General features: G+C 41.1%; 1 protein-coding gene across 2 annotated transcripts in view; it reads left to right on the forward strand.

Moving 5' to 3' along the window:
• Positions 1-23,151, forward strand: part of ACAN (aggrecan) — a 203,342-nt gene that overhangs the window by 65,164 nt on the left and 115,027 nt on the right. For both annotated transcript variants that reach the window (XM_089687669.1, XM_089687670.1), the window contains exon 2: positions 22,488-22,564. In XM_089687669.1, the coding sequence (XP_089543795.1) occupies positions 22,495-22,564 (70 nt within the window). In that variant the 5' untranslated portion in view covers positions 22,488-22,494. The remainder of the gene's footprint in view (positions 1-22,487; positions 22,565-23,151) is intronic.

Here is a 23,151-nt window from a genome sequence, read left to right on the forward strand (position 1 = left end):
CAATGATAAAAAAAACTGTGTATGTGCATGCATTTTTACACATTATTTTTCAGCATTTTTTTGACCATGTTTTATAGCTATTCTTGTAACACTGATGAAGTGGTGTTGCCCCTGAAACATGTTAGCTGTTTTAATATAACTTTTTTATTATTAATTAAAATTATTGTGGAATTTTTCATCCTGTTTTGGTCTGATGGTCTGTTCTGTATTTTTGTCATTCAGATAAATAGGTTGGCTTGATGCAAAACACATTAGCATGCTCCATAATGTACATGAGCATGCATGCATTAAAGGTACCAAATGGACCACACTTATGTAAATGGATCCTAAGGCTTTGCACACTTTTTGTTGTAATTCACCTGGAAAGTGTTGGACTGATTTAAACTGATAATTTGGGTAAGAAGAATTCCACATGTGGTATTTTTTGCATAGTTGCATTCAGCTTGGGCCAATGTAACTATGCATACACTATACCTATAGGATCATTCTAGAAGTTACTTTAGTAAACATCATTACTCCAAAAATTCCCACTAATTTCTGGGTCCCATGCTGAGTGGCTGTCCTGCTAAACACAGGAGATCGGCTGCTTTTCCTCACCCCTACCGGGAAGGGGTTGGTAGTCCGTTTTTGGGAGAGCCCCTCCACCAAGTACTTGGAGGACTGGCTTCAGCAGGTTCATAGGGAGTGGGGTCCACCTGACTTTGGCCTAGGTAGACCACGGAGTACCTTGTCTTTCTCAGGAGTCTTGTGTCCTGGGGGTTCACAGTTTGAGGCCATTCATCTTCGGAGGTTTGGCTATTTCTGCACTCTCGTGCACATTTTCTGTGTGCTGTGATTTCACGGTCTACTTCTTTTGTTCACAGGGGTTTGGCAAACACCACACCACAGAGCTTCGTAGAAAACGAAACAGGTCGACCACTTGGCATGGGCGCCATTCAGAGAATGCTTTGCATTTTCTCAATGAATACAAAGCATTCTCTTATTAATTGAGCCTGGGAGAGCATGACATCACTGCTCCACCTTTCTAGCTTGTCCATAGGTTGGTGTCTGGGACCCAGAAGCTAGTAGCAGAGTTGGAGCAGCAGTGTCTACTTCAATGATGTTCAGCTTCCAGAGGCATTGGCTAAGTATGGTATATGAATACTTATTTTGGTCCAAGCTGGACCAATGTAACTACGTAAAGATTGCTGTATCTGGAATTCCTTTTTAACCACCTGCATTTGCTCGTTGTAGCTAGTATGAGCTTGGGTTCAATCAGAACCTGTAAGGAAGCTGTCAGTGCTGGTCCAATCCGATGCAGGGAGGATGCATGTGATGTCATTGACCATATATGGCCATATTAGGTCAATGACAATAACCTATTATGAATATATGGCCATATTAGGTCAATGATGTAATGAGCTTCTCTGCTCATTGTGTATGTACAGTTGTGGGATGGGGATTCTCCCTCTGTAGTTGAATCCAAGCTCACCCCTAGTTCTGACCTTCAGCCTATCGGCCTATAGTACATGTGGTAGTCTATAGAGAATGTCAGCAGTCAGTAGAAGCAATAAAATGAATAATCTTACAGTATATGTTCTGCAGGAAACCAGGTGTGCCATCCAATTGCGGAGAGACCAATAACATATTATTATAAAATAGGAATATATTAGTCTAAATCCACCGTTTGTCAATATTGAATGTTTTAAATGTTGTTTCTATGTGAATGTTTATTTTTCATCAGATAAATAAATGTCTCTTTGAGAAAGATTTATTGCTCTACCATTATACATACCGTGTCCATGTCTCCATGGAAACAAGTCATTGCCAGTATCCATGGGAAGGTGCATTTGTGTTCCTAAAAGCAATTTCTCATTTATTTCACAAAAACCTTTTATATCAGGGCTTTCACAACAAGGTAGCAAAGCGTGGGTATTTATAACCCTGCCCAGTGGTACAAGATTACAAATATGTTTTTCTTATCATGAGATGTTCTACTGAAAGTAAACAGAGAATTGGGATTGAAGGAGCCTACCGGTAAACACACTTTTAGCCAATGTTGCCACGTCCCATCCTGAGTGAGTTTCAAAAAGCCGCATTGTATGGAGCAGGCAGCTAAACAAATTCCGGCATATGGGGTGCCAAGAGCAAATGTGTGCCGAGAGAGGTTTGGAGTACACAGGGCCTGTGTTACCAAGGTTGTAGGCTTGCTGGACAGTTTGTCTATCAGTGGAGGTGCCTTAAAAACCTGCTCAATGGGTCAATGTGTACTTGGCTAGGGACGATGCAGATGTGAACTCTATAGGAGCCTATTTACAAGCAAAATGCTCTCATCATACTGGAGCAGGCGAACAGAGCTTATAGCAGTGAATTATTTTATCAACATTTAAATGCAGATTTTATTTTAAATTACTAAACAAGAAATAAAGGCATTTTTCTTTTTGTAAGGAAGAGTTATAACCCCTATCAGGCTTTTTTTCCCATAATCTCCAATTGGGGAGATTTACCTTCACCTCCAGTTACATTGTCACAACAGGAAGAAAGAAGAAATCCCCCCCTCCCAAAAAAAAAAAAGTGAGAGAAATCCCTGGTAGTCACCAGAGTCACATGAACTAGTGTCCACACTACCCCCACAGGAGCTGCTGGTTTTAGCTGGTTCTCCCCCAAACAGTACAGAGACCACCAGTCACCCAAGCAACAGTCCATTCGCTCCAGCTTCAATAAACAGCTTAACCACTTCCTGTCCGGACACTTTCACCCCCTTCCTGACCAGGGCAATTTTCAGCTTTCAGCGCTATCACACTTTGAATGACAATTGCGTGGTCATGCAACACTGTACCCATATGAATTTTTTACCATTTTTTTGAGACAGATAAAACTTTATTTTGGTGGTATTTATTCACCACTGGGATTTTTATTTTTTTTGCTATGTAAATGAAAATGTCCAAAAATTTTGAAAAAAAGTGTTTTTCTTATAAAATTTTGCAAATAAATAATCTTTCATCATAAATCTTAGCCAAAATGTATTCCGTTATCTTTTTAGTAAAAACAAAATAAGCCAAATTAGTTTATAACCAAAAATTATAATTTTTAAACATTTTTTGTTACATTTTTTTGTTTTTTTTACATACTGTCACCCTAGCAGTACAGTGTCACCATGGTGACACTGTACTACTTTTGGGGGGTGAAGATTTTTTTTGTTGTTTTTTTTTACACTGATTGCTTTTACACCCATATAGGATGTAAAAGCAATCATTTCTCTTTCTCTCTGTCTGCATTCTTGCAGTCATTGAGAAATACTGAGTGAGCTTTGATTGGTCACAGCTTGTCACATGGTACAAGGCTGTTGTGAATAGCCTTGTACCATGTGACCTCTGTGATCATTCACAGATTTCACACGTAGTAAGCAATGATGTCTGAAGTGACATTTTGCTTACTACTTTGCATGTGATCACTGATTGGCCAATCAGTGATCACATGATCAGGACCTCGTACAGAGGTCCCATCCGACGATCGGTGTTTCACTGTGTCCGGAGGACACAGTGGGCACCGGATCGCGGTGCTGCACACTCCCGGGGAGCGCGCACAAGCAGGGTGCGGGGAGGCCGTTTATAAACGGCCACCCGACCCTGCAGTGCCACCGTCCGGCCGTTTATATACAACGGCCAGACAGGAGGTGGTTAAGGGTTGTATTGTTTTTTCTTGCTGTAAAAGTTCTAACAGGAGAGGTACTAGGGGATAGGATACTCCAAAACAGTTGGTGCTTTAAAGAGTAGTCTACTCCTTATGCAACTGTGAGCATTGTGCACTGAAAGACGTCACAGCTGGGGACCATGAGGCAAGTCTCTTTGGCATCTGGTTACCCTGTACCACTGCACAGCCATTGGTACCCAGTGCAACAAACTTTAATGGGAGATTGATGTGATATAACCCCCAGTTGGAGAATATCATCCCTAAAAAATTATACCACCAAAACTATATATATTTGAAAGGGACTTTGAATATATCTCCAGTGGGTTAAGCAGTAGAGAATAAAAAAAACCTTTAAAAATAATTAGACATTTTTACACATTAAAAATATATATTAGAAAATCTTTCAAAATACATCAATGTGATGTCAGTGGGTTTATGGATGATAGGGACCTAAATTGTAGAGACCACTAAATTAAGGTTGATACGTTTCACGGGAAACCCGCTTCCTCAGGACCTCGGATCTCCACGAACAGACTAATCACTATAACAATATCAAAAGTACAGTTTAAACATTATACAAAAATATACAAAATCACATACGCCATCATCCAACACAGATAAGTGCATATAAATGCACTTGAATAGTATTTATATTATTATTATACAGCGCTGAGCAAACCCTTTGGCGCTATATAAATACTAAAATAAAATAAAAGTGCAGCGCTAGAAAAAAATATAAATGTGTCACAATAGATAAAAGTGATCAAAAAAAGTCCCAACAATGGTGACCTAGGGTAACAATGCACACTAACCAGAAGTGCACATTATAAGTGCAATGTAGAAAAGATGGAGTTCATAGAGTAGTCATCAGCATGGAAAGGGTAGATGCATTCCCTTGGTCAGAGAAGATCCTCACGATGGTACAGAGCTGGGCAGAAGAAATCCACTAGATGGTAGAAAACGATCACTGCTCCACCCAAAAGAGCACTGTTCCTCCACTGTGCAAAAACGATATCTGGGAGAAAAGGTGCTCCCCAATCCTTGCTGTTCTTTCACATGTGTGTTTCTCTGTGCTCACCTATTATATAAATACTGTATAATAATAATAATATAAATACTATTCAAATATGGTAGAACTCCATGAATTGAACATCCTAACCCCATTTGAAGAAGGGAGGATGAGAAGAAAAGAGAGAAAAAATATATAAAGATATGTATATGTGGTTCTTTCCATCCATATGCATGGTACTCAGGAACATTGCACAGTACAGAAGGGCACTCTTCTCTAAGCAGCTGACAGTCCAGGACACTGATGAGGATAGGGAATGGCCAGTATCTTAGACCCTGTGGAAGCCATCTCAGTCCAAACTACCACTGGCACTACTGTATATCCCAAAAGCACATGTAGGCCGGTTGAAGCAGTTTCTAGTTAGGTGCTGCCCCAGACAAGAGGGTAAGAGTTAATGCCTTTCCCAGATCTTTCGTTTTTTGGTATGTTATCCCTAGGTCTGACCCATGTATCCTGTGATATAAAAGAGGGACAGTGGTCCAGAGGGAGTGAGAGGGGAGAGGAGAGAAGAAGAGAGAAAGAAAGACGATTGGGAAGCCACATTCAGGAGTAGCACAAGAATGTTGCCTGCTGCTGCCCTAACATAGAAGGTCCTTTGTACCCCGAAGACACCAGCTGCTGGGAAATGCACTGATGGACCTTTTAGCACATTGACTCTGCCTTTTGCAGGTATTCCAGGGCAGCACATAGCCTGAGTTAGGAGTAGGGACATAGAAAAAATCCTGTTTTGCATGCTGGACTTTGAAATGTTCATTTTGCACTTTTCCAAGTAAACTTTAAAACCTTGTTCCTGCCTGGACTGAAGTTATGCAAAGGGGTGTAATGCAAGTAACTGGCACAATTTTACACAGAGTTTTGTGTTGGGTCACTAGCAGGGGCGGACTGACCATTTGGAAACTCTGGCACTGCCCGAGGGCCCGGGGTCAGTAGGGGGCCCCATGAGATGCCCCATGGTACCTTTTTCATAGGCTTTTTTGAGTGTGGGCAAGGACACAGGGGCCCCATGATCCCCTATTGCCCGGGGGCCCCATGAGTTGTCAGTCCGCCCCTGGTCACTAGCACATGGGGTATAAAGAGTCAGCACATTTCAAGTCAGCTAATACTGGAATCTTCTACTCTTCCAACCAGTCCATCCCCCACAGTTATTACCTTTTGTACCACTAGCCCCACCCTCCTAGATTGTAAGCTCACAGGATCAGGCCCTCCTCTCCCTCTTGTATTGAACTGTATTGTTGCTGTATTGTCTCCCGTTATATTATAAAGCGCTCAGCAAACTGCAGGCGCGATATAAATCTTGTATAATAATAATAATAATCTAAGTGCAGGTCCTACATGTGGTTGTCAGCAAGCAGCCTGTTAGTAGGGTGTACCTGTTATAGGTGGAATTGCCTGTAGCAGTGAGGGAGATGTTGTTGGCACTTTCTATGTCGTGGTCTGTCTTCCATAGTAAATGGAGCAGAACTGCATAGCAGAGGTCTGTGTTCGGCACAGCCAGTCTAAGTGTAAGCTACAGCTACAGTATATACACATACTGTAAAGACAATTTTTTATGTCACTTAAAAAATATTACAATATAAAATAGTAATATTCTATATAAACTGAGCACTCTTCCCATATAAGTACCCTTCTAAAGAAGCTCAAACTGTTGACGCGTTCTTCCAATTATCGGCTTTAAAGCAGAACTGTTGCCAGGCTATGAACATTCAAATATTTACACATTCTTAAATCTATGAATAAACAAGTCAATTAATAAAATGCCCACCTCCTCCATCATTTTTTTTTATTGATGGAAGCTAAAGTAAAGCTTCTATGAATGGAGGAAGGGGCAAGAAAGGGCAAGTATAGTTGGCAATCTTGGTAAGTGCCTGTGATAGGTCCCTTGACTCTATTAACCCCAGTGGCACTGTAAGATTATGACCGTGGTGGTAGAAGGAATAAGTGGATGAAAGATTTTAACTAAATCCACAGCCATCAGCACAAGGGACACTTTGCATTGATTGTAAGTGCAGTCCCTTGTGCTGATTTTTTTATGTTTTGAGTAAATGTAGGCTTTAAAATGGTAGTAAATTCACTTTGTATGTGTTTACCTACAGGTAAGCTTATAATAACGCTTACCTGTAGCTAAACTGAATATCTCCTATATGTTTACCATTTAGGAGATATTCTACGGAACATCAGCCGGTGACAATACCGGAGCATGCGCTCTGAAGGAAAGGCATACACGTGCCATTCCTTCAGAGCTGTGTGCCATAGCCGAAACTCCAGTGCGAATGCGTGGGAGTGACTTCATTGGTAGCTCAGCCATTCAAGCACCCGCAGTCCATGAATCCGTTATAAAGACCGGGTAAAGATGGAAGCCTTCTGCAGCGGTGACAGCACGCTGCTAGAGGGCTTCATTCTAAGGTTCTAAGTCTTTCATAATGTGCTAGTATGTGATACATACTAGCACATTATATTACCTTGCAGCAGGAAACTTTTTTTTTTAAACAAGTTTTCTACCACTTTACCAAACAGTAGCTAAGCTTTAAAATAAACACTCAATGACCTTTATAGAAACAGGCACTGTGGATTAATTCATCCTCAAAGTTTGCAGCTGAGGCTTCTCAGTATGACTTCAGAGAACAGGTGCAAAGGAAGAGGGGAGAGAGAAAGAAGAGTTCTGAGATTCCAACTTGAACAACTTCACTCATTGTGTCGTGAACTTTGAGGATGAATTGACGTTACAGCCACTGTAAAGCAATTCATCTTCAAAATTCACAAGAAAAGCAGTGAAGTTGTTCACATCTGGTCTCCACATTCTTCTCACCCCTCTTCCTGTGCACCTCCTCTGTGTTTACAGTGTTTAATCAGAGATTAAAGAAGTCTCTTCTGCGAGCTTTGAGGAGCTGAGGTCAGTGGTGGCTTGTTTTACTACTTAAGAATATGTACAAATGTCCATATCTTAGTCACAGTTGTACCTAAAAATAAATTGAATGCCAACAATGACATAGACCAGGGGTCTCCAAGCTTTTTAAGCAAGGGGCCAGTTTACTGTCTTTCATATTTTTGGGGGGCCAGGCTGTCGCCATTGGGAGTAGAAAAGGTCCCGACGTCAGTGGGAAAAAACAATGCCCTATCATTGGTGTCATTGGAAGGAATTGTGCCCCATCATTGGTCTCATTGGGCCCAAATGTTGGTGTCATTGGGAAGAATTGTGTCCCAACTTTGGTGTAATTGGGCCCAGTTGTTGGTGTAATTGCAAAGAATTGTACCCCATCGTTGGTGTCAGTGGAAAGCATTCTGCCCCTTCATTATAGTCAGTGGGGTGAGGGGATAATTATGCCCCATTGTTGGTATCAATGGATGAAATAATGCCCTAATGGCCGGAAGCAGGCAAAGGGTTGGATCTGGCCCCCTGGCCACAGTTTGGTGACCACTGACATAGACCAACTCTTTTCAACCTCTCTTTACCCTAGAGGAACCCTTGAAATAATTTATACATTTCTGGGAACCCCTGCTAAAACCAATTAATTGGGAGTAATTGGGAAAATGCCCCTTACATTGCTGACTAGTGGAAAGAATGACCCCCTTAAAGTTGGGGCAGTGGAAAGAGCGACCCCCTTACATTGGTGATTAGTGGAAAGAATTAACCCATTACAGTGGTGGCTAGTGGAAAGAATGTTACAAAAAACCTCCTGCGCTCACAAGGACTCCTACCCTATAACCATAAGCTGCTGACACTAAACTTATACCCAAAATAAGTGAATAAACAGTGCAAAAATTATGAGTGCAGCGCTAATTAGTATCTAATAGAACCGTAATACAATATATACTCAATCCCCAAAATAAATCCAAGATACTCAATACATATACAGTGTCATGCATGTATTCCCTCAAGGGGAATATCTCGTGCAAAAACGTGAAAATAAAGTAATATATACTATAATAATATTTTCAAAATAGATAGTGCCGCGCTCCCATGTACCAATATGTATATCTTATACTTTCAAAGTGCTAATGAATAGCTTTCAAGATACTGCATGTATCAAACAATTATTACTAGTGACTCAAAACATCATTGTGAATATTAATCTTCATGCAAGTGACATTAATAACTGATAATCCTAAGGTGATAGTGCCTATTAAAGTACAGTGATATACAAATCAGAAATACTCCTCTATTCTACTGTGATCCTTATATTTATATTGTGCAAACACATATATATTATGTGCACGTGCTTATGATATATTCAATAAAAAAAAAAAAAAAAAAAAAAAAAAAAAAAAAAAAAAAGTCTTTCAAAATAAATGTGCAGGTGGATTCTTGGTTCCCTCTCGCCGAGTGCTTAATGGTCTCCCTATGTGCTCACCTCTATATTTGCCTGAATAAATCCAGGCAAATACACTTTTTATCCTTCCAGGATAGATGGGATGGAATGATGCTCTTGAATTATCTCAGAAGGTGGATGTGGATTTATATTTGTTCTCCTGTAGCTGCTCATGAGTGGGTATACTGACCATCTCTCTGAGGATCTCCCAATTCCCCTCCTGGGGCTGTTTCCTTTTCCAGTCCTCCTTATATCAGCTCAAAGGGTGTTGTTCAATTGAGAAAGGAAGACAAACAGACCATAGTGTCTTATCCTTGTGCAAAAAGGGGGTTTATTGCTGCCAGTTGCACAGTAGTATACAATTGTAGTCCAGCATAAATGTGCTCTGCCTCTGTTCCTGCAGTGCTGTCTACCTGTGTCTGTATTCAGATCACCGAGCCTCTCCAGTGCAATGTCGTGACGTCAGAGCCCCTCCCCTACGCGTATCGTCACAGGGTCACGTGACTTCATCAGGGGGAATGATTAGATCAGTAATTTTATTGGTAATAGGTATAAAAAGTAGATTTCCACTCACAAAACAATGAATCTTCCAGCCTCCTACCAAGATTCATTGTTTTGTGAGTGGAAATCTACTTTTTATACCTATTACCAATAAAATTACTGGTTGCACTATGGAGGGTCTCTGCTTGTGTCTTACTATGACCCTGGGAGGAGCTGGCTGCTAAACTGGTGGACGCTGGAGGAGGAAGATATTTTCTAGAGAGTGATCCATACTGGTAGGATCGTGTGATCCTGAAAGCGTGCTGGCCCCTTGGGGTCTAAGGAAGGAGGTGAGGGGGCATTTTGGCTGTTAAGGATTGTCACGTGTGAATCACGTACACTGCACATAATTTTGCATGAAGAGTGGAGTGTGAAGTTCATCGTTAAGCACAGCATCATCAGTATTATTATTAGAGATGAGCGAAGAAATGAAAAATTCGATTCGGCTGATTCGACGAATTCCAGTGTGAAATTCGATTCGATGCGAATTTCTCCGCTACGAAGATGACTTATTTAAAGGGTTTCTAGGCTTCAGAGAGCCTTTAAATTAGTGCAGAACACTGTACCTTTAATTTAAATGCCCTTGGAGATGAGGAAGGAGAAGGAGAAGGAGAAGGATGAGAAGAAGGAGAAGGAGAAGGATGAGAAGAAGGAGAAGGAGAAGGATGAGAAGAAGGAGAAGGATGAGAAGAAGGAGAAGGATGAGAAGAAGGAGAAGGAGAAGGATGAGAAGAAGGAGAAGGAGAAGGATGAGAAGAAGGAGAAGGAGAAGGATGAGAAGAAGGAGAAGGATGAGAAGAAGGAGAAGGATGAGAAGGAGAAGGATGAGAAGGAGAAGGATGAGAAGAAGAAGGCTGAGAATAAGGAGAAGGATGAGAAGAAGGAGAAGGAGAAGGATGAGAAGAAGGAGAAGGATGAGAAGAAGGAGAAGGAGAAGGATGAGAAGAAAGAGAAGGATGAGAAGGAGAAGGATGAGAAGAAGAAGGATGAGAAGAAGAAGGATGAGAAGAAGGAAAAGGATGAGAAGAAGAAGGATGAGAAGAAGGAGAAGGATGAGAAGAAGGAGAATGATGAGAAGAAGGAGAAGGATGATAAGAAGGAGAAGGAAGAGAAGAAGGAGAAGGAGAAGGATGAGAAGAAGGAGAAGGATGAGAAGAAGGAGAAGGATGAGAAGAAGGAGAAGGATGAGAAGAAGGAGAAGGAGAAGGATGAGAAGAAGGAGAAGGATGAGAAGAAGAAGGATGAGAAGAAGGATGAGAAGAAGGAGGAGAAGGATGAGAAGAAGAAGGATGAGAAGAAGGAGAAGGATGAGAAGAAGGAGAAGGAAGAGAAGAAGGAGAAGGAGAAGGATGAGAAGGAGAAGGATGAGAAGAAGGAGAAGGATGAGAAGAAGGAGAAGGATGAGAAGAAGGAGAAGGAGAAGGATGAGAAGAAGGAGAAGGATGAGAAGAAGAAGGATGAGAAGAAGGATGAGAAGGATGAGAAGAAGGAGAAGGATGAGAAGAAGGAGAATGATGAGAAGAAGGAGAAGAAGGAGAAGGATGAGAAGAAGGAGAAGGATGAGAAGAAGGAGAAGGATGAGAAGAAGGAGAAGGATGAGAAGAAGGAGAAGGAGAAGGATGAGAAGAAAAAGGATGAGGAGAAGGAGAAGGATGAGAAGAAGGAGAAGGATGAGAAGGAGAAGGAGAAGGATGAGAAGAAGGAGAAGGAGAAGGATGAGAAGAAGGAGAAGGATGAGAAGAAGGAGAAGGATGAGAAGGAGAAGGAGAAGGATGAGAAGGAGAAGGATGAGAAGAAGGAGAAGGAGAAGGATGAGAAGAAGGAGAAGGAGAAGGATGAGAAGAAGGAGAAGGATGAGAAGAAGGATGAGCAGAAGGAGAAGGATGAGAAGAAGGAGAAGGATGAGAAGAAGGAGAAGGATGAGAAGAAGGATGAGAAGAAGGATGAGAAGAAGGAGAAGGATGAGAAGAAGGACAGTTCTGTGACAGTTTCTGTCTATTTCTGACAGTTCTGGAATCCATTTATGGAAACAAATACATACAATGTTTCAACCGCTGCATGGAAGGACAGTCCCAGAACTGTCATTAATAGTCTATTTCTGACAGTTCCATGACATTCCCTCCATACAGCGGTTAAAACAGCTGTATGCAGTGAATGTCCCAGAACTGTCATAAATAGTCTATTTCTGATAGATCTGGGACATTCACTCCATACAGCTGTTTTAACCGCTGTATGGAGGGAATGTCATGGAACTGTCAGAAATAGACTATGTATTTGTTTCCATAAATGGATCCATTTATGGAAACAAATACATACAATGTTTCAACCGCTGCATTGAAGGACAGTCCCAGAACTGTCATTAATAGTCTATTTCTGACAGTTCCATGACATTCCCTCCATACAGCGGTTAAAACAGCTGTATGCAGTGAATGTCCCAGAACTGTCATAAATAGTCTATTTCTGATAGATCTGGGACATTCACTCCATACAGCTGTTTTAACCGCTGTATGGAGGGAATGTCATGGAACTGTCAGAAATAGACTATTAATGACAGTTCTGGGACTGTCCTTCCATGCAGCGGTTGAAACATTGTATGTATTTGTTTCCATAAATGGATCCATTTATGGAAACAAATACATACAATGTTTCAACCGCTGCATTGAAGGACAGTCCCAGAACTGTCATTAATAGTCTATTTCTGACAGTTCCATGACATTCCCTCCATACAGCGGTTAAAACAGCTGTATGCAGTGAATGTCCCAGAACTGTCATAAATAGTCTATTTCTGATAGATCTGGGACATTCACTCCATACAGCTGTTTTAACCGCTGTATGGAGGGAATGTCATGGAACTGTCAGAAATAGACTATTAATGACAGTTCTGGGACTGTCCTTCCATGCAGCGGTTGAAACATTGTATGTATTTGTTTCCATAAATGGATCCATTTATGGAAACAAATACATACAATGTTTCAACCGCTGCATTGAAGGACAGTCCCAGAACTGTCATTAATAGTCTATTTCTGACAGTTCCATGACATTCCCTCCATACAGCGGTTAAAACAGCTGTATGCAGTGAATGTCCCAGAACTGTCATAAATAGTCTATTTCTGATAGATCTGGGACATTCACTCCATACAGCTGTTTTAACCGCTGTATGGAGGGAATGTCATGGAACTGTCAGAAATAGACTATTAATGACAGTTCTGGGACTGTCCTTCCATGCAGCGGTTGAAACATTGTATGTATTTGTTTCCATAAATGGATCCATTTATGGAAACAAATACATACAATGTTTCAACCGCTGCATTGAAGGACAGTCCCAGAACTGTCATTAATAGTCTATTTCTGACAGTTCCATGACATTCCCTCCATACAGCGGTTAAAACAGCTGTATGCAGTGAATGTCCCAGAACTGTCATAAATAGTCTATTTCTGATAGATCTGGGACATTCACTCCATACAGCTGTTTTAACCGCTGTATGGAGGGAATGTCATGGAACTGTCAGAAATAGACTATTAATGACAGTTGTGGGACTGTCCTTCCATACAGCGGTTGAAACATTGTATGTATTTGTTTCCATAAATGGATCCATTTATGGAAACAAATACATACAATGTTTCAACCGCTGCATGGAAGGACAGTCCCAGAACTGTCATTAATAGTCTATTTCTGACAGTTCCATGACATTCCCTCCATACAGCGGTTAAAACAGCTGTATGCAGTGAATGTCCCAGAACTGTCATAAATAGTCTATTTCTGATAGATCTGGGACATTCACTCCATACAGCTGTTTTAACCGCTGTATGGAGGGAATGTCATGGAACTGTCAGAAATAGACTATTAATGACAGTTCTGGGACTGTCCTTCCATGCAGCGGTTGAAACATTGTATGTATTTGTTTCCATAAATGGATCCATTTATGGAAACAAATACATACAATGTTTCAACCGCTGCATTGAAGGACAGTCCCAGAACTGTCATTAATAGTCTATTTCTGACAGTTCCATGACATTCCCTCCATACAGCGGTTAAAACAGCTGTATGCAGTGAATGTCCCAGAACTGTCATAAATAGTCTATTTCTGATAGATCTGGGACATTCACTCCATACAGCTGTTTTAACCGCTGTATGGAGGGAATGTCATGGAACTGTCAGAAATAGACTATTAATGACAGTTGTGGGACTGTCCTTCCATACAGCGGTTGAAACATTGTATGTATTTGTTTCCATAAATGGATCCATTTATGGAAACAAATACATACAATGTTTCAACCGCTGCATTGAAGGACAGTCCCAGAACTGTCATTAATAGTCTATTTCTGACAGTTCCATGACATTCCCTCCATACAGCGGTTAAAACAGCTGTATGCAGTGAATGTCCCAGAACTGTCATAAATAGTCTATTTCTGACAGTTCTGGGACATTCACTCCATACAGCGGTTTCCGGCAAAAAGTGTATGTGCAGAGTTCCTCTATTCTGCAGATACACTTAGAGGAGCTCTGCAGATACACTTAGAGGAGCTCTGCACATACACTTTTTTCCGGTTTGGAATTATTCTTATTTTCATCCTACTTCTTCTTCTTCTTCTTCATCCTCATCCTCATCCTCTTCTTCTTCTGAGGATGAGGATGAAGAAGAAGAAGAAGAAGAAGAAGAAGTAGGATGAAAATAAGATTAATTCCAAGCCGGCAAAAAGTGTATGTGCAGAGCTCCTCTAAGTGTATCTGCAGAGCTCCTCTAAGTGTATCTGCAGAATAGAGGAACTCTGCACATACACTTTTTGCCGGCTTGGAATTATTCTTCTTTTCATCCTACTTCTTCTTCTTCTTCTTCTTCATCCTCATCCTCAGAAGAAGAGGATGAGGATGAGGATGAGGATGAGGAAGAAGAAGAAGAATGAAAAGAAGAATAATTCCAAGCCGGCAAAAAGTGTATGTGCAGAGTTCCTCTATTTCTGACAGTTCTCTCACAGCTTCTTCACATGTACAGCGGTTGAAATATCTGTATCCTAAATGGAAACTAATAGATACAAATTGTATCTATTAGTTTCCATTTAGGATACAGATGTTTCAACCGCTGTACATGTGAAGAAGCTGTGAGAGAACTGTCAGAAATAGAGGAACTCTGCACATACACTTTTTGCCGGCTTGGAATTATTCTTCTTTTCATCCTACTTCTTCTTCTTCTTCTTCTTCTTCTTCTTCTTCATCCTCATCCTCATCCTCTTCTTCTGAGGATGAAGAAGAAGAAGAAGTAGGATGAAAAGAAGAATAATTCCAAGCCGGCAAAAAGTGTATGTGCAGAGTTCCTCTATTTCTGACAGTTCTCTCACAACTTCTTCACATGTACAGTGGTTGAAACATCTGTATCCTAAATGTAAACTAATAGATACAATGTTTCAACCGCTAAACATGTGTTCCTTCTGTCAGAGAACTGTCAGAAATAGCGGAGCTCACTGCAGGGACACTTTTGCCGGCTGATCGGGAAATGTTCGATTCGCGCACCCGAAGTAGGCAAAATTTCGGTTTCGACACGAATCGAATATTTCCTGAAATTCGACTCGAATTCCGGTTCGCCTAGTTCGATTCGCTCATCTCTAATTATTATTATTTACTTTGGACTTTTCTCGTATTTGAACTATCGTTTATTCCTTTGTGCACTTTTTTTGTGGCACTGTTTATTATTAGTATACAGTATATGTTATTATAGTATATATTACTTTATTTTCACGTTTTTGCATGAGATATTCCCCTTGAGGGAATACATGCATGACACTGTATATGTATTGAGTATCTTGGATTTATTTTGGGGATTGAGTATATATTGTATTACGGTTCTATTAGATACTAATTAGCGCTGCACTCATAATTATAGTGGAAAGAATGACCCCCTTACGTTGGTGACTAATGGAAAGAATGACCCCCTTACAGTGGTGGCCAGTGGAAAGAATTAGACCCTTACCGTGGTGGCCAGTGGAAAGAAAGGGCCCCTTACATTGGTGACTAGTGGAAAGAATGGCCCCCTTACATTGGTGACTAGTGGAAAGAATGATCCCCTTACAGTGGTGGCCAGTGGAAAGGGCGATCCCCTCAGATTGGTGACTAGTGGAAAGAATTACACCCTTACCGTGGTGGCCAGTGGAAAGAATGGCCCCCTTACATTGGTGACTAGTGGAAAGAATGGCCCCCTTACATTGGTGACTAGTGGAAAGAATGACCCCCTTACAGTGGTGGCCAGTGGAAAGGAGCGATCCCCTCAGATTGGTGACTAGTGGAAAGAATTAGACCCTTATCGTGGTGGCCAGTGGAAAGAAAGGGCCCCTTACATTGGTGACTAGTGGAAAGAATGGCCCCCTTACATTGGTGACTAGTGGAAAGAATGATCTCCTTACAGTGGTGGCCAGTGGAAAGGGCGATCCCCTCAGATTGGTGACTAGTGGAAAGAATTACACCCTTACCGTCGTGGCCAGTGGAAAGAATGGCCCCCTTACATTGGTGACTAGTGGAAAGCTTCACCTCATTCACTAAGCTAACTAAAATCCCCTTGTAAAAGTGAAAATTCACTTAGCTAAGTGAACAGCCTATACACCTTTAGAAAATGAACTCCATTTTTAACTCGAGGTCACTTTTAACGCTGTTCAGGAAGCAAAATAAATTAATGATAATTTTTAACACCACTTTCTAAATGACATGATTTCCTTTTAGAAATAACTTTGGAAATGTACTTTTTGAGGTGAAATAGTAGACAAATGTGACTTTTAACAACCCTACATTTATTGCTATATTTTTAGTACCTTTTTTCGTATTTCATTTGGACCTGTCACCCTTACATGCAAAAATAATTGTCTAAAATACCAAATGTATTTTTTTTTTCATTTCCATTTACAGTATAATAAATGGAATTAGCCAGAAATGAACAGAGATGGATTAAAAATACAAAATAAAATGTCAAACTAGAACACAGTTTAAAAAAAATAAGTAGACAGAAAGTATGTATCATGACAATATACAGCATATAAACAGATAAGATTCATGTAATGTTTTTATTACAGAATTTGCTGGGTTATGCAGTTCACATATTCTGGCATATTTTAAAGTAACTTATTCTGTTAATTGTTTTAGAGAAAGGGGCCATTGTAGTATCAAATTCGAAAATATAACCAAACAGGGGCGGACTGACAACTCATGGGGCCCCCGGGCAATAGGGGATCATGGGGCCCCTGCGTCCTCGCCCACACTCAAACCACACCCAAAAAAGCCTATGAAAGGAACCAGGGGCATCTCATGGGGCCCCCTACTGACCCCGGGCCCTCGGGCAGTGCCCGAGTACCCAAATGGTCAGTCCACCCCTGTAACCAAATAAACCCCAAAAAAACAAAAAGTGCGAATGTGGAATTTACAGGAACTTAATGAGACCACACAAACAGGGTTATTTACTAAAACTGGAGAGTGCAAAATCCAGTGCAGCTCTGCATAGAAACCAATCAGCTTCCAGGTTTTATTTTCAAAAAATTGAACAAGCTGAAGTTTGTAGCTGATTGGCTCCCATGCAGAGCTGCACCAGATTCCAGTAAATCTCCCCCAATGATACACCCTAAAATACGACTTAATATTGGAAGATTAATAACGCAAGATTAGGCAAAAAAATCTGCTTGTGGTTTCCTTGGGTACCTGATAAGTCGACATTATCATTTGTGTCTTTTGGGTAATGTAGGCCTTATTCACATGGGCAATTACTTGCATGCCATGTGCAGGGACGTGTTTTGCCAGCCCACTAGACATCTATGGGACTACTAGCATGGGAATGCAAGAAACACCTGTACATCCCTGTGCCGGCAAAGCACAGCCCTGCACAGGCAAGCAAGTAATTGCCCATGTGAACTTGCCGACTGCCCTGCCGCATTTTACTGCGAGCGGGCGGCTTGTACAGACACATTCACGTACCTGTACGTCAGCAGTGTCTTCTGGGTTCACGGGGCCCCCCGGGTGACTCCTGCTGTGATTGAACACAGTGAGATTTTGTCAGCAGGTTTCAGCTAATGACCCATGGCTGAAACCTGTTGATCGACTGTGTCCAGTTGTAAGCCGTGTACCGGGGTGGGTTCCCCAGGATACAGTGAAGTCACGAACGAGGAAAGCAACCCCAACACCAGCTTTTGCCACAACAGAATTTTACTTAGATGTGGCAAATAAACACAACCACAAATGCTGGAAACATACAATAAATATACATACACCCAGCCCAAAGGCTGAGACCCTTGTGCTGCACAGCACGGCGCCTTCTGATGGATGAAGGTAGAAAGTGTAGTAATTTACCTACTGGTGGGCACAACTAAGCTGCCACACCTTACCCCTTATTACCCTAAAAGAGCAGGAATCAGTGTATGGGTGTATGGTATGGGCTAGCCTGCGGTGCAGCACAACAGCTTACAATCTTACACAAATCTACAGTATTCCCTCCCCCATAACTGGTCCTGTAGCATGTGCCTGAATATTCCTTCTGAGCAAAACGCCAGTCTGGCTTTAATTTGTGGGATTTTATCAGCTCTCCAATGTGAAATGTCACTTTAAGTTGTGGAGTCCTTCTAATGATCAGTAACAACACTTGTGGCCTGACACAAACAGAGACCCTAACTAACTAACTATAGGAATGTCTCAGTCTCAAGGTGCCAACACTGAAATGAGGTGCGTGCACGATCTTACCGACCCGGGTCTGCTTTGCATCCGCTGGTGACTCTGAACAGAACAAATGTCTCTCCAACAAGCAGCAATCTCATCAGCATTCCTGGCAGCAATCTTCCTTTCTCTGAACACCATCAGCTTCACTTAGTTGCATTTCTGATTACGGAGGGATGTTCTCACACCTGGATGGCATCGGATTCTCAGCTCACACACAGTCCCATTCTCCAAAGCATGGCTGCTGTCTCCTCTTCCTGTTCACTCCACTCCTGTGTGAAAACCCCACCTCTTCATGAATATAGAAGTATCTATGCAGTCTGACTCTGTGTTAGGAAAACAGTGACATCTTGTGGCTAAACCGCAGAATGTCAGTCAAAACATTTTATTTACTCCAAACAGTGTTCAAACAATGAGAGCTGTTTCCCCATCTTACACAATCACAGCCAAGAGCACTTTGTTGTCAACACAGGGCTCTGTACAGAGGGAACGATCTGTTTGTTTTTTCTCCCTGCTTTGCAGATTTTTTGTAAAAAGCAGCACACATTACACATTGTTAGGCACACTGTTAAAGTGGTTCTAAAGGCTCAAGGTATTTTACCTTCATGCATTCTATGGGACAGCAATGGAAGCCCATTGGCTCCCGCTGCTGTCAATCAGTCAATCACAACCGGTGAGCCAATGAGGAGATAGCAGGGGGCAGGGCCAAGCTGTGGCTCTATGTGTCTTATAGACGCATAGAGTAGCAGCTTGGGGATGAGCACGCAGCGGTGCCCCAGGGCAAACAGCTTTCCCTGGGGGCACTGCTCGAGGAGGAGGAGGGGACCTCTGTGCAAAATCACTGCACAGAGCAGGTACGTCTAGACATGTTTGTTATTTTAGAAAAAAAAAAAAAACACAACAAGCTTCAGTGTCACTCTTTGATTACCTTTGATGTTAACCCCTTCCCAGCCAGTGTCTTTAGTATAGTGACAGTGTATAGTATTATCACTGACCGCTGTATTAATGTCACTGGTGATGTCAGAGTCAGCTAGTTAGTTAGTGTACATCCCAGCCAACATCAGTTAGTGTCAGATTACCCACCGCATTATTACAGCCCTACTATAAGGCACTGATCACCGCCATTACCAGTATGAATAAAAAAATAAATAACAATTCCAGTATATATACCGTAGGCACCATAATGTTCACACAAACCAATCAATATACACATATTGGGATTTTTATTTTACTGAAGACCTTTAGCAGAATACATGCTGGCCTCCAGGACTTTTCCTGAGCATCTCCCATCCTATGGCACTCCCTACCCCAATCTACCTGTCTCCTACTCTGTCCATTCTAAAGCAATCCCTGAAACACCTTTTCTTCAGATAGGCCTATCCCGCCTCCACCTAACAACTGTACTTTTATTTTCTCCATCAGCTCATCCCCCACAGTTATTACCTTTTGTATCACTTGCCCCTTCCTCTTAGATTGTAAGCTTGAAGGAGCAGGGCCCTCAGATTCCTCCTGTAGTCAATTGCAATTGTAATTGTACTGTCTGCCCTCATGTTGTAAAATGCTGCACAATCTGTTGGTGCTATATAAATCCTATATAATAATAATAATGATAATATGATTTGATAGAAATATAGCCAGACATAAGTACATAAACCATCATCCCTTTATGGGTCAATTATAAAGAGTACTGTGGAAGAGTTGTGGCATTTTGCACTTTTTGTATTGTGTCTGTACATGTACAATATATTCTATTCTATTCTGTTCTATTCTACTGCGTACCACAAGAGTTCTGGCAAGGATGGATAGGGGGTAAAAGTTCCCTGGATCATGTAAAGTGTATCTAAAGCCAAATATTAGCTTTGCATATTGTGAGAAAAGGTTAGAAATATAGACTTTGCTGTTTATGACCTTTTGCAAAGACTTCCTTTCACATCTTGTATGATGACAACAGGAAGAAAGACAAAATTCTCTCTTTGACAGTAGTCACCAAAACAGGTGTCCAAATTCAAAGATTTCTGCTGTATTCCTGTTTCAGTTACAGTTTTGCTCATATATAAACTTTACTTTCGTCTGTCTAGGACTGACATTTTGTGGTATACTTCTAACACATTTGCATAGCAATTCACCCAGTATAAGTGCATGAACATTTGTTCTGTGCAAATGTGCAAAAAAAGAAGAAAATATTAGGCCGTTTCCTGTGCTGGGCAAATGTTTTTTACTGATTCAAAAGAGAGAATACCACATTTGGCCACTAGATGATGCTAAGTACGGGCAGCACAGTGGCTAAATGGTTAGCACTTCCACCTGGCAGTACTAGGGTTGTTGGTTCGAATCCCAGCCACAGCACCTCCTCCCTGGAGATTGCATGCTCTCCCTGTGCCTGTGTGGGTTTCCTCCGGGTACTCCGGTTTCCTCCCACACTCCAAAGACATGCTGGTAGGTTAATTGGATCCTGTCCAAATTGGCCCTAGTATATGAATGTGAGTTAGGGACCTTATATTGTATGCCCCTTGAGGGTTAGGGACTGATGTGAATGTACAATGTATATGTAAAGTGCAGCTTAAATTGATGGCGCTATATAGGTACCTGAAATAAATAAAAATAAATAAGTACCATAGGAAATCAATATGGTGCGTATTGCCGTCCACTGGCCAAATGAGCTATTTTCTGTTTTAAATAGGCTGTCCACAGTGCAAGAGAAGTTGCACTATGCAAAGGAAATTTTCAGTGGAGCTTAGTGAATGAGCAGAAGCTCTGCTGACCTCCATCATCCAATCGTGGAAAAGCAAAAGTGCAGGGGTTTTTTTCATTTTGCTTGCACGTGATTGGGTATTCTTTTCAAAGTGAAGCTTCACCACATTCACTAAGCTCTGGGGAAAATGCCCTTGCAAAGTGCAACTTCCCTTACAAAGTGAACAGCCTATTTGTCTTTAGTAAATCAATCCCAGTGTATAGGAAATGCAGCTAAAATGTTGTTATGAGAATAAATGTCCATGATAATACAATATTATGGGATTAATTTACTAAAACAATGTGGACTTTACAGGTACCTAAGGAGACCACGCAAAGAAGGTTATTTACTAAACCTGGAGAGTGCAAAATCTGGTGTAGCTCTGCATAGAAACCAATCAGCTTCCAGGTTTTATTGTCAAAGGTTAAATGAACAAGCTACAGTTAGATGCTGATTGGCTCCCATGCACAGCTGCACCAGACTTTGCACTCTCCAGTTTTAGTAAATAACCCCTATGTGTACTTACTTGCCATCTACCTTAACCTCCCTGGCGGTATTCCCGAGTGTAGCTCGGGGTAAGGTTTCAGCACCAAAAGCGGTAACCCCGAGCTACACTCGGGAATACCATGCGGCGCTGCTCCGGCATCTGTTCTTCACTTACCTTGTCCTTCACTCCCGCGATGTCCCTCCTGCAGTGTCCCCTGTAATGTCCTCCGGCCGATGCCGGCATCTGTCATCTGGGTTCCGTTCCCTGCGATGTCGGGATGTACGGGGGACGGAACGGCGGGAAATTTGAAAATGACAAAAAGTGACATTCACTAAATACACTAAAATCACATAGTATAACATTCCTGTATCAAACCATTTCACATACATTTTGTCCCGAGTGCTTTGTCCTGCACCCTGCCTGCATTTTACTGTTCTTTCTGCCTGGAAACTGAGAAACGTCCATGGCGTCCAAAAAGCGTCCCTTTATGTCAAAAGCGGTTTTAGACCGGCTAGAGAACAGCGATAGTAAATCAGAACCACTTGCAGAATTGAGTGATAATGATTCGTGGGGGAAATTCATCATCAAACAGTGAAAACGATTTTGCGACTTTGCTCAGTGATGTGCGAACTTGGCGCTATATTTCAAATTTCAGTGTTTTTGGTTTGATTATATTATTGAATTAAATGTATTATTATTATTTTATTATTTTTTATGATTATTTATTAAATTATAATTTATTATTTCGTGTTTCAAATTTTATCATATCCGGACAGTTTACTAGACTCTTGTTCGGACAGATTTCAGGGAGTTATTCCTAAAAATTACAGCCTACAATAAAAAAAAACATATTTCCATGCAAAAAAATGTACCGCTTTCAGCACCAAAAATCTGAAATAATCATACCGCTAGTGAGGTTAAATAATTAAAAAAAAAAAAAAAAAAATGTAAATGTTACAAGATAGCACCAAACAATACTTTTCTTTTCTTTTATATTACAGGTAAACTATGACCACTTTACTGCTAGTGTTCGTGTGTTTGCGTGTGATCGCTGCAGCAATATCTGTGGAAGTTTCAGGTGAGCTTTAAATTAAATAGATTTCATCTCCTCTATAATCCTATTTATTTACGTAGTATATAATCTTACTTATGAAGGAGTTGTAAGTTATCATGTGGTAAAGATTTTACAGAGGCTGATTATACTTGCCACCTCTTTGTCCCTTCATTTATTTCAGCATTTAACATTGTGATCCTTACAGTTGAACTCCAGGCAGAAATAAAAAAAAAAAACAAAGAAAATAATTGTGTACTCGTAAAAAATGTCAATAAATGCATGGTGAATGCAGCTAGTGTATTTTCCGAATATCTCCTGATATTCCCTGGACAGCAGAAACCAGACTGGGAGAGGGAGGGGCAGCGCAAACAAATGCTACTACATGCATATGTGTTATTGAAGGACATGTTGACATGAGGAGAGACCAGAGTGAGTGATGAGGTTATTAGTCTAGTCTAGTTCAACATTTCTCAACCTTTTCAACAGAGAGGAACCCGTGAAATGGCTTTCTGGTCTCAGGCAACACCTGCTAAAAATGACTATATCTACAGCTCATGATACATTAGTGTGATGGTCATTGGGAAGAATACTCCTTCCACTTGTAGTCATTT

Source organism: Staurois parvus, unplaced genomic scaffold (assembly GCF_062004578.1).
Source record: "Staurois parvus isolate SC_StPar_1 unplaced genomic scaffold, SC_StPar_1.0 ptg000432l, whole genome shotgun sequence".
NCBI lineage: Eukaryota > Metazoa > Chordata > Amphibia > Anura > Ranidae > Staurois > Staurois parvus.